Genomic DNA, 18,780 nt, shown 5'->3' with positions numbered 1-18,780 from the left:
GGGGACACACTTTACAAATCCGCAACAAGAACCACAAATGGAAATAAGCGGCATCAAACGAACCCATGGATCAGAAGGCTCAGAATCTGGCAAAGAACTTCAACTGATCCCAATGGAAAATCAGCTAACCATTATTACTCCCACTCCCAACATTGGTGGTTGGCAACGTGTGGACAAGAAGAAGGGTAGAAAAGTTTAGTCATGCTGGAACAACTTTCATATTCTCTTTTATTTTCTCTATTTCTGTAGCTTCCTGTCATTACAAGAACAATCATCTGCTATTATGTGTTCTTTTCTCTGTTCGCTGCCTGTCATTACAGGAACAACCATCTGAATATGCCTCAGGCATCTACAAAATGTAATTTTATCAATTTGAATAAAATTACGATTTTTTCTACGGGAAAAAAACTATTATTATTATTATTTAGTTAACATTATAACTTTTATTTATTATTATTATCTAGTTAATATTATAATTATTATAATATTAATAACTATTTTTCAATAACTATTAATAACTATTAACAATCTTTCTCCTAAGGGTTATAATTAGACAGATTAGATTATTTAACTAACTACATTAGTTAACCTTTTAATAAACCATTTAGTCCAAATACTATTAATATTACAATATTAAATATTTATGCCTTTAAATAAAATGAGTTAATTACAAATATTATCTCCTTTCTCCTCGTGGTTGTAGTAGAAATGATTAAAAGCCAAATTAGTTATTCTTTTAATAAACCTTTACTACTTATTCGTTGATAATATTAAGGGTTATTATTAAATAAATTGCGTTATTTAACTAAATAAGTTAGTTATTCTTCTAAAAAATTATTATTTGATTTATTCCATATACTTTTGATATTAATATTTGAGCCTTTAAATGGCGACCATGTGGCAAAACGACAGGGAGGAATAAAAAAAGGCAAGGGCGTAGAAAATAGAGAGTAACAACAAAAGACAAGTCGGATAACCGAGAGTCACAGTCATGACAGAAGAGGTCAGGAGGGGAGAGATCCCCTCCTATAAGGATGCAGCAGTAGGGGAAGGACAAAACAACGAGTTGGCAACAGAGAAGCAAAATGCAAGTCCTGTTCTTGGAGCGACATGGCAGGCGGGCAGAAGGGGAAAATGCCTGCAATGTGCGGAGGAGAAGCCAAGGTTTGTAATCCCGCCAAATAAAATAGAAAGGTACAGATGTTACATGAATGATCACGCCCTCATCTATAAGTTTGTTAGAGTCTGGCCATCTGAAAGAGACCTCACCAGATGGATTCAACAAAAATGGCAGCCCCAAGGACATATCGAGCTAAAGCTGGGAGCAAAAGGCTTCTTCACGATAATCTTCTCTAACCTGCAAGATAAAGAAAAAGTGTTTGAGAATGGCCCTTATTTTTACTATAATGCTGGTTTATTTATGAGATATTGGGAAGAATGCTATAACCCAGATAAGGAAAAATTTTTAGCAGCGGTATGGGTTAGACTATTTGGGTTACCTATGGACCTTTGGGACCCAGAAATCTTGGAAGGGATAGGAAACACAAGAGGGAGTTTTGTGAAAATATCAGAAACTACAAATAAAGGAAGGTATACTTTGTATGCTAGGATATGTGTGTACATGAACATTGCGAACCCAATCCCAGATTCAGTGGAGCTAGAGTATCATGAAGAAGTTTGGCAGCAAAACCTGGACTATGAGCATATACCGTTTAGATGCCACAAATGCGATGAATGCAAACACTTGGTTAAATAATGTCCTATAATAATGGAAGAAGAAGAGAGGAAAAGGAAACAACAGAAGAAAAGGCCAAAAGACCAGGAAGGATTCCAAGAGGTAAAGAGTAGAAGAAGAGTAACAAAAGAAAACTCCAAAGAAGACAAGAAGGAACAAAAAACCAGGGAACTCAAATAGCTTTGAAATCATACAAGAAGAAGGGGAAGATGAGGATCAAACCATGGAAAACCAGGAAGACAAAAAGATAGACAACATATCCAGCAGTGAAAGATCCCACACCAAGAGGAAAGCCCCGAGTGATGTCCCTGACAAAGGCAAAGAACAGGTAGAACAAATGGAGATAGAAATGGAGATAACCAGGGAAGACCTAAGTATAGAAGAAGAAGTACCGCGAAAATTATTAAATGACTAGAGAAACTTGAATGAGTGATTTATCCCTAAAGACCAGAAAAGATTGTATGCGGAAACATTCCAGCAATATATAGCCAAACAGGAAAAAGGTAAAATAGTGCCTGAAGAACAACAAGAGAATCAGAAGGACAGCCGAATAGACTAGCAAGGGCGAGAAAAAAAAGAGAGGAAGGAAAAATATTAAAGACTCCATACAACTAATGGGGGAAATGTTAGTGAACACACGGAGAGTGGTTCCGCTTTCAGCGGTGTTCCAAAACCTAAATCAAACCCCTCAATGATTTTGACATCTTGGAATATTAGAGGCTTGAACAGAAAAGGGAAATAGAGACATTTAGTGGAACGATTGAGAAAAGATAGACCACAGATTATGCTTATTCAAGAAACAAAAATCTCAGGTCAAAAGATGGAGGAAATACTCAATAACATAAATCCTAGATATGAGCAAGTAACCATAGACGCTAAAGGAAGTGCGGGGAGGGATAGTAGTAATTTGGAACCCAGCAAAAGTCCTAACAGACTGGTGGATAGGAATGCCCAGAATCCTAACAGTCAGATTCAGACTCATCGGGCAAAGTGAATGGTTTGTAGTGTCAGCAGTCTACGGGTCCCACACTCCAGTAGATAGAGGCCTATTCCTCAGTGACATGCAACAACTAAGGAATATGCACCAGGAACAGAGGTGGATTATTGTAGGAGACTTCAATATGACCACATATAAAGAGGAGAAGAAAGGATGAATAAGGAGGGAAGACCCAAAGATGGAAAGATTCAGAGATTTGCAAACAAACTTAAGTTCGGTAGACATACCAACTATAAACGGGAACTTCACCTGGAATAATAGAAGAGGCTGGAATAAACAAATAGCGTCAATATTAGACAGATTTTTAGTCTCTGAACATATAATAGGCATGAACATCCTCTACAAAGCCTCCATCCTCCCTTCTATAGGGTCAGACCACTGGCCTATTAAACTGGAGATTTCTATGAACAATTAGAACAAAAAGAGACCATTTTGTTTTGAGTCCTTTTGGCTAAGAGATCCAGAATTCTTACCCAAAGTGAAAAATTGGTCGCAAGAGAGTAAAATGGGAGTGGAAGGTAGAAAAAAAAATGCATATGTTTCAAATTAGACTCAAAGACATAAAGGGAAAAATAAAGAAATGAAATAGAGAGGAATTTGGCAACATTCAAAAATAGAAAGGGAAACTACAGACAAGAATGGAGGGAATTCAACAACAAATCATAGAAGGAGGAAGAAGTGAGGAGCTGGCAGAGGAGGAAGGAAGGATAATTAATCAATTAGAGGAAAGATGAAAGCAAGAAGAAATAATGTGGAAACAAAAGTCATGAGTCCAATGGTTGAAAGAAGGGAAGAAGAATTCCAAATTCTTTCAAAAAGCAATGCTAAACCACAGACAACATAATAGAATCTTTTCACTAAAATATAGTCAAGGAAATAGAGTACTACAACAGGAAGAAATGGAGAAGCTTCTGGTGGATTATTTCAAAGGGATCCTAACAGAACCAAACATCAGTAGAGAGGAGGAAATAACCAAAGTATGTCAACATATACCTAAAAAAGTGACTAGAGAACAAAATCTAGCTTTACTCAGGGTAATCACGAAAGAAGAAGTCGAGGAAGTGATTAACAAAATGGTGAAGAATAAGGCCCTGGGGCCTGATGGTTTTACCATTGAATTTTACCAAGCCTCCTAGAGTTTTATGAGTCAAGACCTGGTGGAACTAGTGGAAGAATCAAGATGTACAAATAGTATGCATCTGGCCCTCAATGCCACCTTCCTGGCACTGATTCCAAAGACTGGAAACTCGGATGAACCCCAGGGATTTAGACCAATATCCTTATGTAATGTAGTGTACAAAATATTGACTACAATTATGATGAACAAACTTAAACCAATTTTGCCCAACCTCATTCCTCAAGAAAAAACTAGTTTTGTAAAAGGAAGGCAGATAACAGATGGAATAGTAGTCGCTCAAGAGGTAATCCACTCTCTGAAAAATTCTCGAAACAAAGGTATGTTAATAAAACTGGATCTGGCAAAGGCTTATGATCGCCTTAGTTGGGTGTACCTAGAAGGCATTCTTAAAGCTCACGGATTTGATGAGAGATGGGTGAAACGGATCATGTTAATGGTGAGCACACCGGTGATGTCAGTTATGTTGAATGGAACCCATTCCGAAGCATTTAACCCTACGAGAGGGCTTAGACAGGGAGACCCCCTCTCCCCGTTTCTTTTCATTCTAGCAACAGAAGGACTGGACAGGCTGGTGAAAGCATGATTAGCCAGGGAATAGCTAAAGGGACTGAGAATTTGCGATAACGAACTTCCCATAACACACCAACAATTCATGGACGACGTAATGTTTTATGGACAGGCCTCTCTTAAGGAAGCCCAACAGATCTTAAAAATTCTCTCTGAGTTCACTCAAGCATCTGGGACAGAGATCAATAATGAGAAATCATAAATATTTTTCTTTAATACACAGGTAGCATCCCAAATATTTCTGGCTAGAACAATGGGATTCAGAATAGGAAGTTTCCCAGCAAAGTATCTGGGCATCATGCTCAATGAGCATCAATACAGGGTAGCAAACTGGGGACCCCTAATAAGTAAGATCAGGAAAAAGATAGACAACTGGACATTCCAGTCTTTGAACACCCCTAGTCGGATAATTCTTCTAAAAGCAGTAATACAATCCATTCCAATATATCAGATATCTAGCCAAGACATCCCTAAGTCTATTTGTCAAAAATTCATAGCCATGTTCAAGAATTTTTTATGGCAAGGAACCAGTAAAACAAGAAAATGGGCTCTACTCTCTTGGGAATGGCTAAGTAAACCAATCAAAGATGGAGGATTAGGCTTGCGGGACCCTTATATACTCAACCAAGTGATGGGTGCGAAACTGTGGTGGAGGTGGACCCAAGGCGGCCATGACCTATGGAAGAAAATTTGGGAGAAGAAATATGAGGTTACTGAGAAGCTCGAAGACAGGCTGAGAAGTCAGATAGAGGAAAAATGATAAGCAATATGGAATTTGGCGAGGAGCAATAAAGATTTGATAAGAGAATACAGTTTCTGGGAGATAAGAGAGGGGGACACAGCCAAGTTCTGGGGGGAATCCTGGCAACAACGAGAAAAGCTTCTCCATAAAGAAGGCCTTCAAGTTATCCAAGCATTCACCTCCGAGACAGAGGGGGATGTGGTTGGAAACTTCTGGAAACCAAGTATAGGGGAATACTAGTGCAATTGGAAGCAAAAGGAGGATTGGGTAGCAGCTCCAGACACCGAAAGATAGGGCGATTACAACAAAGAAATGACATCCGGAAAAGTCACGGTAAAAACAGGGCAAGATATTCTAAGATGGGGAACCCGAATAAAAGGAACATTTTCTATCGCAGAAAGGTATTACTTAAAGGCAGAACAGAATCAACAAATAGAGGAAAAATGGAAAAATTTATGGAAAATAAAATATTGACCAAAAGTAACTTTCTTTTTATGGATCCTGTATCATGGACGGGCACTTACCTGGGATCAACTGTAGAGAAAAGGAAGGCAGGGACCCTCACGCTACGCACTCTGCAATGAATAGGAGGAGACGATGGAACACCTCATGAAAAAATGCACTGTCAGCAACACCCTGTGGATCAGTCATCACCAGCTATTCGAACGATGTTATGGAAACTTCCAAAATATCAAAAACACCTTGGAAAACTGGCTGAAAAAACCTTACCAAAACCCGGTGTTAAACCGTGCATGGATACTGTCAGCTGGGTTCCTGCTTTGGAACATATGGAAGGAAAGGAACAGTTTGATCTTAAGAGAAGAGAAGTGAATCTCGATAGAATTATGGAAACAAACAATCAAGAATATGAGAGAAACAATTGTAACGGAAAGATGGAAGGAAGAGGACTGGAAGGTCATACAAACAGAGGAGAAGATTTTGCAGCGGCTACAATTAACACAAAGCATGCTGGATAGTCACCAAAGTAAAAACCAATATAGAGAGGTTGAAGAAATAAAACAGTATAGGAATCCACCACAAGGATTCGCAAAATTAAACTTCGACGAGGCTGCAAAAGGCAACTAGAGCGAAGCAGGAATAGGGGGGTCTTTAGGAACTACAGAGGAAAAAAATTGAGAATTTTCTCGATGAACTATGGGGAGGCAACCAATAACGAAGCAGAACTACATGCGCTGAAGCATGGCCTTGAAATAGCGATTCAGGAAAAGTTTCTGAGCCTCCAAATTGAAGGTGACTTGAAACTGGTGGTGGATATGGTAAAGCAATTGTAACAGAAGAAAGTAGTGGAAAAAGTAAGCAAGAGTTGGCAAAAAGCGTGGCTAATCGGCGAATTAGGGAAACTAATCACTAGAATAGACTATCTGATCCCCACCCATGTAAGAAGATCAGGCAATCAATTGGCAGACTGGTTAGCGAACTGGGGAAGCCGAAACAAGGGAAAGTTGATGGACAGTGGAGGAATGGAACTCCTGCTCCTGGAGGAGAGAGAGCAATTGCAGAAACGTCTTGATGTTGATAACGGTGGCAATAGAAACCCCGAGGAGAATGGTTAGGAAAAGTTAGTAAGTGGAAAATGTGGGGAAAGGACACAGTAAGTGACGACAAATAGGATACTCATGAGAAAGGACAGGGGCGGTGCAGATGACGGAGCAGGCAACTAATGGGGCAGGGAAGGGTAGGATCACCTGAAGGGGCAGAGAAGAGAACAAAGGCGCAATTAAGAATGGAGATGGAGGGAATGTGGGGAGTTGGGACAAGAGGCTGAGAAGGGATGGCAAGTGGCAGTGGTAGGACAGAAAGGGTATAATAGGAGCAGCTGGGAGAATGTAGGAGTTATGACGAGTAAAGGCAGACAGAACGGTCGAGACAAATCCCGAGAAAAGGACTCGGGGAAGAGCGTCGGGAAAGGAAAAGGACAGGTGGAGGTCAGGAAGGAAAGACGGAGGGGATTAAACAAATGAGGGCCTAAGGTGGCATCAGGAATTTGCATGCAGCAGAGCACGAAGCAGGAGGGAACGACGAAAGGTGGTAGAAAGGCATAGAGTTCAGACAAAAGCTCCGGTACCAGCGAGGAAAGGTGGTATGTAGAATCATTCTCCTGTTCTGCTGTTCTAGAGATAGATAGACGTAGGAGTTTCTGTAATTATTCAGAGGTGTCCATGAAACCAAAGTCGAAAGGCAGACGTAGTTTGTTAATAGGAATTCCCAGATATGGGAAGAAACGTCCTTACTCCACCAGATATGCTGGTTCCCCGGGAAAAAATAATTATGGCCCTAGGAGGAAGGAAAAACCCAATCCCAGGAAAGTATGCAGGGTGGGGAAGGGTAAAATCTCGGGAAGAACAGGGAAACTTGCTTGTAGCAGGAACCCTGCCCCTGTCTGTCTTATAGGAAAATCCAGGAAGGCCAGGAGTAGAAATCCACCGGAAAAGAGGTGTGAAAGCAGTTCCCCCCGACAGCCGGGGAGAAGAGTTGATTTGCCGAATTACATAGAAACCCAACAAGAGGGGCATCGAGGGAAGCACAGAGAAACAATGAGTGGAGGAAAGGAAAGGGGCCAAAATTCAGGTCAGGCCGCAGAGCGGTCCGGGCCATCTCACCATATGCAAACCTGGGGTAACCAGATTTATGCAAGGGGGGTAAGTGAATGGTTTAAATTAGAAATTCTCAATAGAGTTACTGATTTGTGGTCTCATGTCTTGATAGGTAAGAAAGACCCAATCAAGAAAAGTTTCCAGGCAAGAAAAAAGATGGCTCTGAGGAAAGAGAAACAAGTTCAGACCCAGGAAGAAGGATTGAGCAAAAACCCGAAACAAAGAGGAAGGAAATCAAAGGCTGAGAAAAGGATGTATATGATAAATGCTTACATGGCCGGGAATTCCCCCGAAACCCAGGAACAGATAAATGGTTAGGAACGGGAGCTGAGATCCATCAGCCCAAACCAGGAGATCCCCCGGGTTGAATGGGTGGACTTAGTACCAGATCCAGGTAATACAGGTAGCCACAATTATTTGTTCAATAAGTCAATCCAAAATTATTGGATAATGAAGCATGTGGTAGCCCGAGCCATGGAAATGAATCAGGCAGTCCGAGAGGAAGAAGAGGAGGAAAGGAGGCAGCGGGATGAGCAGTTAAGGAATCAGACACAGGAAGAATTGGAAAACATAAAGTCTATGCTCCTTAAGGAAATCGAGGAGGTTCAGATCCAGGCCTCTTGCAATAATCTCATACTGGGAAGCATGGAACAGATGCTAAGGGAGATGAAATGGATAATGGAGCAGAAAAACGAGACTCCTGGTACAAGCGCCATGGTGCTTGCCCCGATTATATCCTTAGATGAGGACTGATGAAGCAAGTTATTTGGATAGTTTTTTGAAGTAAAAGAACTGTTTTTCGGATGTATCATCATAGAATAAATGATAGAATAATTAGTAGAGCTCAAAAGAGCAGATATGATAAAACCAAGGAGATGAACATTTTCAAATTTTGGTCAAGATATAATGCAGACAGGTGGTTTCCTGGTTTCCTTCAGGCAGGTTAACCACCTGGAACATATGAAGGATGGATGTAAATTTTGATTTCGTAATATAGATAGTAGCTTTGCCAAAGTTCACACAAAAAAATATTTGAGCCTTTAAATAAAATAAAATAAATTATAAATATTAACTTAACTAAATAAGCTAGTTATTCTTCTAACAAATTATTATTTGATTTATTCCATATACTTTTAATATTATAATATTAATATTTGAGCCTTTAAATAAAATAAAATAAATTATAAATATTAACTTAACTAGTAATAATATATTCTTTCTCTTAAGGTTAGTAGTTGAAATGATTAAAAGCTATATTAGTTTTAATAATAAACCTTTATTATTTATATTCTATTAAAACTTTTTATCTATATACAATTAATAATTAAATACAATTCATTGATAGTATTAAAAATAACATAACTAACTTATAAATTATCGAAACTAATTCTCCCTATCCCTATCCCTTGGTTGAGTCAAGTCAAATATAGCCGTTGTCCTTGTCCTTTGGTCTAGTCTAGTCAAATATAGCCATTTCCTAGTCTATTATAGCCGTTTCCTAGTCAAATATAGCCGCTGGATGATCTTCTCTCTCTCTATTTAACATGCAGCCATGACCTAGTTCTTCAACTTGTCCTGACGATGAACCACACTTGTTGTTTCGAAACATGTTGACAAATGATTGATAATGTGATTTACACCGAAACCCCTATCATATACTTGTTATGGATCACAGAAGCCTCAATTCTACAATTTGTTATTAATTACAATGAAACTAAAATTTGACTAGTGTAACCACGAAGTGGTCATGATGAGATAACTTGGACATCTGTTCCCTTTCTTTTCCGAATGTTGTTTCTGGGTAATCAATTATGCTACAGTGGCCGTTTTGGCTAGTCTTTAATAAGGTGTGTTGGCTTTGCTGACTCGGCTGGGTGCTGGCTTAGCTCTGTGCTGTTCCTTCAATCTTGTTTGTCTTGTTCCTCTTGGTAGTCACACAAATCACTCCATTCATCTTCAACTGGGATTTTAACCTTGATCAACCTGCAGTATATCTCATCTGTTTTTGTGTACCGCTGATCCAGGTGGATGTAGGTGGCCACCCACCTATCCCATTTGGACCCCCACAACTGCCTCTTTCAATTTTTTAGTTTCCTAAATTGTAGCACAGTTTACTATTTTTAGTAGTTTTTCGGGTCCTGAACTTCCGGAGCTGTTTTGAGGCCCTAAACGATGTTTTTTGGTAAATCTGTGAGCAACATGGGTCCATGGATTGATGTTTCTCTTCCCAAAGTTGTAGTGCTCAAATATATCTTTCTAGCTAGCTATTGTACGTGTCAAATGGAGATCATATTCCAAAGTTATGACCCCGGGAAATTAATGTACCAACTTACCCAAACGGGGCCCACAATTTGGCGTTTCATCTTCTATGGTTAGGTTTGGGGATGTTAAGGGCTTTCGAGTTTTTCTCAACAATAAACAGGCCTTCAAGCCTCATTGTAAGACAATTTAGAGGCATGTACCGCCACATCTCTTCTCAGAGATAGAGCTACCATCGCCCTAGCTGGTTTATTTCCATTTCTATTTGTAAGCATATTTCAGTATTTTACTTTAATGAAATGAAGTATTATTTCCACTGCATCTCTGTGTTTATGGTTATCTCTATAATTTTTTGCATTCTTGTTTAAAGCCGGATCAGTGGTATCAGAGTGGTCTGCTTTTTCTTTGTTTTTTTTTGCATGTCCCCAACGAGGTCGAGATATAAGGAGTTAGGGCTTGAACTGGTCGAACCTTTGCAAGACCAGCCTCACAAATCCCAATGGCCTCCCATGGAGGATGAGAAGAAAGACGAGGGGATAGGAGATGCTATCAAAATCTTGCTCGAAGAAGCCCTCGAGCGACAAAGGAACGCGATGATGGACAACTTTGCGCAGATCCTTCAGCGACTACCTAGAGGCGACGCATCGGCTTCCAACAGCTACTCTGGAAATGCCACGCCCTTTAAGGTACAAGTTAATTTTGAAATCCCCATACTCGAGGGTCAGATAAATGCAGATGTCGTAGATAAATGGTTAAATCTACTAGATGGGTATTTTTCTGTTCATGAATTTTCGAGTTGGGAAAAGATTGTTTTCTCTCTTCTCAAAACAGCCCCCCACGTCAAGGACTAGTGGGAAACCTGCTGTGAGCAGAAGGATGAAAGTACAGGCTCACTATTTTCAGCTGCACCCACTTGGAATTCATTTAGGGATGCCATCAAGGAGTAGTACTACCCTGTCAAAAGCTATGAGGACAAATACATAAAGTGGACCATGCTGTGGCAAGGACGAGACCAATATGTGCCGGAGTTCACGAACATTTTTCATACCCTTCACACATAGCTGGGTATCAAGGACTCTTAGCTGCATTTGGTACTCAAATACCGTAGCTACGTACACAGATACATCCAGGAAGAGATGGAGTTCTTGAACATATCCTCGCTCGGCACAGCGTACTGATACACTGTCAAAATTGAGAAAAATTTCAAACAGTAGAAGCGAGACTTTGGATCTGAAAAGCTGAAGACCAAAGGACAAAGCCAAGGTGGGGTGACCAAAGGCAACCCGTCGAAGCTGCAAGAAATGAACAACACCATGAAGTTGAAGAAGGAGACAGGAAAGTGGTGTGAGTTCCACAAGTCCCACTCATAACACAAGTGAGTGTCGGACCAAGTAGTCGCTGGTGGACGAGTTGAAGGCTTCAGAATCAGATACATGTTTTGACCTTGAGTCAGAACCTGATAAGGGGAATAACAAAGGGAAGCAGATCATTGATGCAGAGCGCAATGTCACTGTTGCCACCGCCAAGATCCAGAACAATGAGCCCAAAGACCCAGAGGAGGGGGGCTGTCTTTTCCACTCACACATGTGGGTGAAGGGTTCACCGTTGCAATTCATTGTTGACAGTGGTAGCCAAAAGAACCTCATTTCAACAGAGGTCGTGAAGTTGTTGGGCCTACCGACTACACCACATCCGCAGCCGTACAATATCAGGTGGCTTCATGAAGGACGAGATCTCAAAGTTTGCCAGCAGTGCCACCTTCCCTACAACATCAAGCCCTTCATAGACGAGGTATTGTGTGATGTTACACCTCTAGATGTTTGTGATGCACTATTAGGCCAGCCATACTTGTGGAGGCGAAATGATGTGTATGAGTCAAGGCCTCATGCTGTGATTATTTCTTTGGATAATTCATTATAAAGTATACCGGAGGTATCCCCACCTACCGCCACTTCTTTGATCACTGCTAAGCAAGGCAGTAAGCTCATCTCTTAGAATAGGAAATTCATCTGTTTGGTTCGCTCCCAAAGTAAGGGGAAGATCGTCACCACATCCATGACCCCCACAAAGGTTCCTCCACGCAGCAGCATCAGCAAAGGGATATGGTCATGACAACACACAGGAATAACTTCTCCTTACCCACAAGGGTACCACACAAGATTTAGGTGGGCAATAAAGTCTAGTTGCATTTGCAGAAAGAATGCCTTACAAGAGCCCATCAGAAGCTCCGACCATGTCGACATGGTCCTTACACCATTACCAAGGCTATGGGAAATAATGCTTTGGAGCACAACATTCCTCCATTCCTTTGTTTGCACTGAGTGTTCAATGTGGAATGCCCTCAACCATGCTTCCCACCATTACTGGACACATCAAAGACTGCAGAACAGCTCACCAGGGACCAAGTTCAGCAGATGGAGGAAATCAACGCAATGGGGACCATTTCTTCCTAAGGGGGGAGGAATGATCCAGGTGGATGTTGGTGGCCACCCACCTATCCCATTTGGACCCCCACAAATGTCTCTTTCAGTTTTTCAATTTCCTAAATTGTAGCACAGTTTACTATTTTTAGCAGTTTTTCGGGTCCGAACTTTCGGAGCCGTTTTGAGGCCCTAAACGACGTTTTTTGGGAAATCTGGGAGCAACATGGGTCATGGACCGATGTTGATCTTCCCAAAGTTGTAGTTCTTGGATAGATCTTTCTAATGAGCTATTGTACGCGTCAACGGAGATCGTATGCCAAAGTTACGACCCTGGGAAATTGATGTACCAATTTACCCAAACTGGGCCCACAATTTGGCGTTTCATCTTCTAGGGTTAGGTTTTGGGATGTTAAGGGTTTTCCATTGTTTCTCAACAATAATATGCCTTCAAGCCTCATTGTAAGACAGTTTAGAGGCATGTAGCTGCCACATCTCTTCTCAGATATAGAGCTACCATCGCCCTAGCTGGTTTATTTCCATTCCTATTTGTAAGCATATTTTAGTGTTTTACATTAATGAAATGAAGTATTATTTCCACTGCATCTCTGTATTTATGGTTATCTCTGTAATTTTTCGCGTTCTTGTTTAAATATGGATCAACCGCGCAAAAGGAGGCTTCATTGTGAAAATGTGTTTCAATTCATGTTCAATGAAAAATTGGATTGCTAATAGCTTCCAACATTTCTCTTCATGTTATGTTGCCTTTGATATTGGAGAGATTGACAACATCCTTTGCTATGTCCTTTAACCTCTTGACATAATCTTCTCTGGTCATGAGTTTATCATTAATGACAAATAGAGAAGGGAGCCCCTTTTGTGTCAAAGGTTCAATTCTATTGAAAAATCTATTTACTGTCAGCTCCAAATTCTGGCACTTCTCCTCAAGTTGTATAGTCAAGTTCTTCTTTGTCAATACCTTATTCACCTATAGAATAGTTTATGTTCTGTCTGCTACTCCCAACTCTTCTAGCTCATACCTATTCTTTGAATTTAGAAATTTGATGATTCTGTTGGCTGTTGCTGGCATGTCTCCCAGCTCTAGGTTAGTGGTTGAAATAGCCTCCTTAGCTTTTTCAACTAGCTCCTTCTGTTCAAATATAATTTGGATGCTAGGCCAGATCTCATTCATGCCATTGATGATATTGTTCCAGATGATTTCCTTCACCCTTCCTAGAGTGTTTCCAATTGATGATTCTTTTCATATTTCTGCAATTTTTTGATTAATGTTCGCGCCCTATGCATTTCTACTGAATGTGAACTTTCAACTCTTTTAATCTGGTCCTGCAGAACGTTGACTTGAGTTTACAGACTCTTGATTTCCTCTGTTTGAATATTCATGCTCTCCATGGATCTGGCTAGTTATTTTGTACTACTTCCTGTCCCTGTCGTAGTAGTTGTTGGAGTAGTTGTAGGAATAATTTTGAGAGGAAGAGCCTCCATAGTAGTGATGGCAAATTGTGCTGCTTTTTCCTTCTCTTGTACCATCTTCTCCATCTCTATTTCCATTTGTTTTATTTGGAGTGATTGCTCCATTATCAATTTCATCATTTCTGCCTTCTGACTCTCTGTTTCATCTATTTCTTTAGTCAAGGGATCCTGTGTTGCATGCATTTTGACTTGTTTTCTCAAGGCGGCTATATCAGTCTCCTTGTTATTAATTATCTCTTCTACTTCTTTCATATCTTATGGATCATATCCATTTTTCACCACTAAGTCTTCCAAGGACTTAATCCTATTATCTTTTGATTGGGATGAAATCTTCTCCATCTTCAGTAGAGATTGAGCATTTGATAGAGCCACCTGCATTTTAAACAAACTCATAGAGGTACTTGTTAGAGTGGAGGAGATCATCTAACCTGTTTTCTTATGCACTTACAACTAATCAATAGGATGAACATTTATTGAATCAAATTCAAAGGAGGTCTGTTTATAATCAGTTGGAGTTTTAGGTTCTGATGTTTGTGCTTCAAGGAATGCCATATGCATTTTTCCTTTTTCTGAATCGAAAGATGATAGAAATTTTCCTTGGGAAGTAGAACTTTTCTTCCATAACTAAGCATAAGTACTCTTTTTCAACATTTCATTTCTGATCTTTATCTCTCTGAAAGTATCAAAAACTCTCTACTTCTTTTCCCCTGTTACATTTGCAGATGTGGAAACCTGGAGAGTTTGTTGCCTGTCTAAGATTGGAGTGGTAGGAGAATATTGACCTCCTGCTGGATATGAATTAGGAATTTCACTGAGATTAATAATTGTTTGCTATGGTGACTCCTTGCCTAGATCCATGTCCATGCGTATCCTAGCCATTTTCCTAAATTTCAGCCTGAACTCTTTCATAGAAGTATTAGTCCCTGGTGACTGATCTTCTTTCGGTCTTTTCCCAGTTGTTTCCTTTTCCTATTCCTTGCCCTTGTCTGGTATGTCCTCTGTACTCTACCTTTCTTGCTACCTAGGTGTCTGTGCACTTGAAGAAGAAAGTATTTGCTCCTCAGCCTCTTGCAAGGTTTTGGGCATCCACTCTATCTTGTTCATGAATTTCTGTATTTCAGGCATGTGAGTGTGAATATATGGTGTTGATTTGTTTTCCACCCTTTTCTTGGAGATAATTCCCCATGGGTCATAAGACCATGTGAAGCTGTGAGTGAACTTAATTTCTTTCAATTTCTTGTCAACATCCTCATCTTCTGCCCTGTTGTCGCAAATAAAAGGCCAATTTTGGATTGGATCATAAATTGAGAATTCTTCTTTGATGCTACAAAATGTACTTCATTTGCATGGATCATATGCCTAATATACTCAAGTGAAAATATCCCCATGGGGAGGAACTTTGGTAGCTTGTAAGGGGCCAATTCACATCCATATACCCTTAATTCTGTGTAGTTTTGGTACAAGTACCAATCTCCTATTCTTGCTTGGTCTGTCAGCTGCATAATCCTTTTAATTTCTTCACTAATTCTAGGTTCTGCTGCACCGTTGAGGAGGCTCATAGATGGATGGACAAACATTTCTATGAATGTTTTGTATGTGAAGTCCCTTTGATCCTTCATCACCAAGGTTGTCCAGAAGATGACAGAATGGGGTTCACCTTCTTCATTTAACTTTCTCATTACAAACTGAAATCTGTTTGCCTGAAAATAAAAAAACTTGTACACTAATACTGAAGAATACTGAAACACTTCCTCTGTGGTCAAATTTATGAATTGCTCGTGGATGGAATCTGCCAAGAACTAATTAAAATTAAACAATATAGAGGGCTTCGCAACAAATGACAATATGAATAGGAAACCTATTATGGCCTCATCAAGCTAGTGATCTAAATAATAGCCTAGAAGATATGATAATACAATGACTATATGCCTGGTTCTATCAGGGAAAGCATAGGAGGAATATGGGGGATTTTTGCTAGGTAGTGGGGCCTGTTCAGTCATGAAGAGTTCTAGGGTTTTAGCTCTTTTTGCAAAGCCTAGTCTCTGGTACATTTCACTGAGGATTTCATGGGAAAAAGGAGTGGTTCATTCAATGATAGGAGCTTGCATCATCTGCATTATGTATTTAGCATCAATGGTGAACAATATTTCTCCTGCAGGGGCCATTACTTCTCTTAGCTGTGGGCTATAGTAGGACTGGAATTTTTTGATCAATTCTGGGCAGCTATGGGTTTTGGGAAAAATGTAGAAAGGCAAATTTGTGTCCCAGAGTCCTATATCATCCATTCCATTAATGAATTTATCCTCCCACCAACAATAGATGTCAAAGAGGTCAAATTCGGATATGGTCCCATGTATCTTGAAATCTTTATTTGCAAGTGGAATATGGTCCAAGTCCACTGGTGGGTGCACCATTGGATTGAACAACTCCTGTTCTTTCTTCTTCGGTGGCATGGTTATCTTCTACAAATTTTAAACCTAGACTATCTTTGGATTTGCAGGTGAACTGTATTTAGAAAGGGATGAGAAGAAGAGGGAACTCAGAGAGGGAAAACAGAAAGGGAATGAGTAGAAAACAATATTCAAGGAGGGGAATTCTTGCTAAACGTAGACAAGTGAAGCTTTCTGCAACTGTGTTGATCTTTCACTATGTTAACTGTTTTTGTGTGTATGCTTGAGAAAAATTTCACTTTCACCTGTAAGTAAGGAGGACATATAAAAGTTCTATAAATGAGTGAGAGATGATGCATTTGTAATTATCAGAGAGTTCCCGTTGCAGTGGCATAAAGTGGTACAGGTTTGTTGGCTAACGGTCCAACGAATTGAATGTGCAATGGTATAGTGTGGGAATGGAGGTGATAGCTGGGTGGGACAGAGTGGCATCATGAAGTGGCAAGATTGGTGAGCGGTCATGATGGAGGGGTGGTTTATTTGAAAGTAGAAACCACTTTTCAGAGGGGTTGTGGAGTGGTAAGTGGAATTAGTGGGGGGGGGGGGGGGGGGTGCAAAATTACGATGGCATGACACGTAAGTGGAGAGAAACCACTAATTTTGGACCCCATGTCTATTCAATTTAATGTCTTAAATTTCTCTACATAAATTATCAATCCGGGTAACGTAAACTGATGAAGTGTGGTGCACCATTTGTGCTTAGTTAACCTTTTTCTTATTTCGTTGTTTTATAGTTTATGTTGTTTTGTGGGGTTTCGTTCTTGTCGGTTTCCTAAAATTTTTAATGCAAATGGAAATCCTATTCTAAGGTCTTATGAATACTTTTAAAGGTCAAGTATGGATGTAGATTTCAAGACAAGGTTTATGTCCCTTATGGTAACTTCCAAAACTTAGCACTTCAAAAGATCTCAAAACATATTATTGATACTTGAACAGGAATGTAAATATGCAGCTACTTAAATCAAACAAAAGATGAAATACTAATCTTGAAATCACTGTTTCTACTGTCCATCTAATTACAGAAATAAAATCTAAACTATTGCACTCAAACAAACCAAAAATTACAGACTAATGAAAGTAAGATCAATTTACTTCACTTATAATCCGATAGCTCGCCAAGTAGCTTTTCCGGGTTAAGCCATGGCTCTAGAGATAACGTCAATAACATGAAGAATTGATATCTAAATTACCTACTTGCAAATGAAAGTAAAATCAAGTCACTTCACTTATAATCCGATAGCTCGCCAATTAGCTTTTCGGGGTTAAGCCATGGCTCTGGAGATAATGTCAATAACATGAATAACCTGTATCTAAATTACCTACTTGCAAATGAAAGTAAAATCAAGTCACTTCACTTATAATCCGATAGTTCGCCAAGTAGCTTTTCGGGGTTAAGCCATGGCTCTGGAGATAACGTCAATAACATGAAGAACCTGATATCTAAATTACCTACTTGCAAATGAAAGTAAAATCAAGTCACTTCACTTATAATCCGATAGCTCGCCAAGTAGCTTTTCAGGGTTAAGCCATGGCTCTGGAGATAACGTCAATAACATGAAGAACCTGATATCTAATTGCAGAGATGAAAGTAAAATCAAATCACTTCACTCATAATCCGATAGCTCGCCAAGTAGCTTTTCGGAGTTAAGCCATGGCTCTGGAGATAACACCAAATGAAATGAAGAATTTGATATCTAAACTAACTAACAACAACAAATAAATAAGACTGAAATCAAGGCATAACTGAAATTAAAAATCTTAAGAAAAAGTTCGGCAGAAAGGCAAATCTCATGTCACTATTTGATGCAAAAACATGTAAAGAAAAACTAATCTACAATCAACCGGTTGAACACACTTGCATGAATTAAAATTGCATGAATGGAAAATCTAAACTATCAAACTTGAAAGCAATAAAATGACATACATGAATGAAATCAAAGCAAAATTACAAAATAAAATATACTCTACCTTACATTCTAATGTGCTCCATGACATCTACTTCACATCTCCTTCCATGTTGAGAACATCAAAGCTTTATTCAAATTCTTCAAAATTACAAAGTACAACAAAGCTCTCCAAAGCTTTCCAAAGCCATCAAGGAAGAATTACAAACTCCAAGATAAGCTAAGACTAACAAGCTAACAAGCTCTAAACTAACAAATGAAGGAGAGAGATCTCCTATTTATACAAAAAGATGAGAAGCCATCTCATTAATGAGAGTCCATGAATCTCTCCCTCTACCTCTAGAGTCCTAATCAAAATAGGAACTGATAAGACACATGTCTTCTTAGAGTTACAATACAATTAGGAGATGTGACACATATTCTCATGATCCCATGATTCTTTCCACTCAAATTCGAATTTGG

At 39.5% G+C, this 18,780-nt stretch overlaps 1 protein-coding gene across 1 annotated transcript; it reads left to right on the top strand.

Annotated features, from left to right (window-relative positions):
• The first annotated feature begins 991 nt into the window (after positions 1-991).
• LOC149191981 (uncharacterized) lies at positions 992-1,756 on the top strand. Its single transcript, XM_089406792.1, has one exon. The coding sequence runs from the start codon at positions 992-994 to the stop codon at positions 1,754-1,756; it is 765 nt and encodes a 254-aa protein (XP_089262918.1).
• Positions 1,757-18,780: the final 17,024 nt, after the last annotated feature.

Source organism: Pinus tabuliformis, chromosome 2_2 (assembly GCF_031772625.1).
Source record: "Pinus tabuliformis cultivar Carrire ecotype Pingquan chromosome 2_2, CPIR1, whole genome shotgun sequence".
NCBI lineage: Eukaryota > Viridiplantae > Streptophyta > Pinopsida > Pinales > Pinaceae > Pinus > Pinus tabuliformis.
This window is presented reverse-complemented; position numbering and strand designations above follow the sequence as displayed.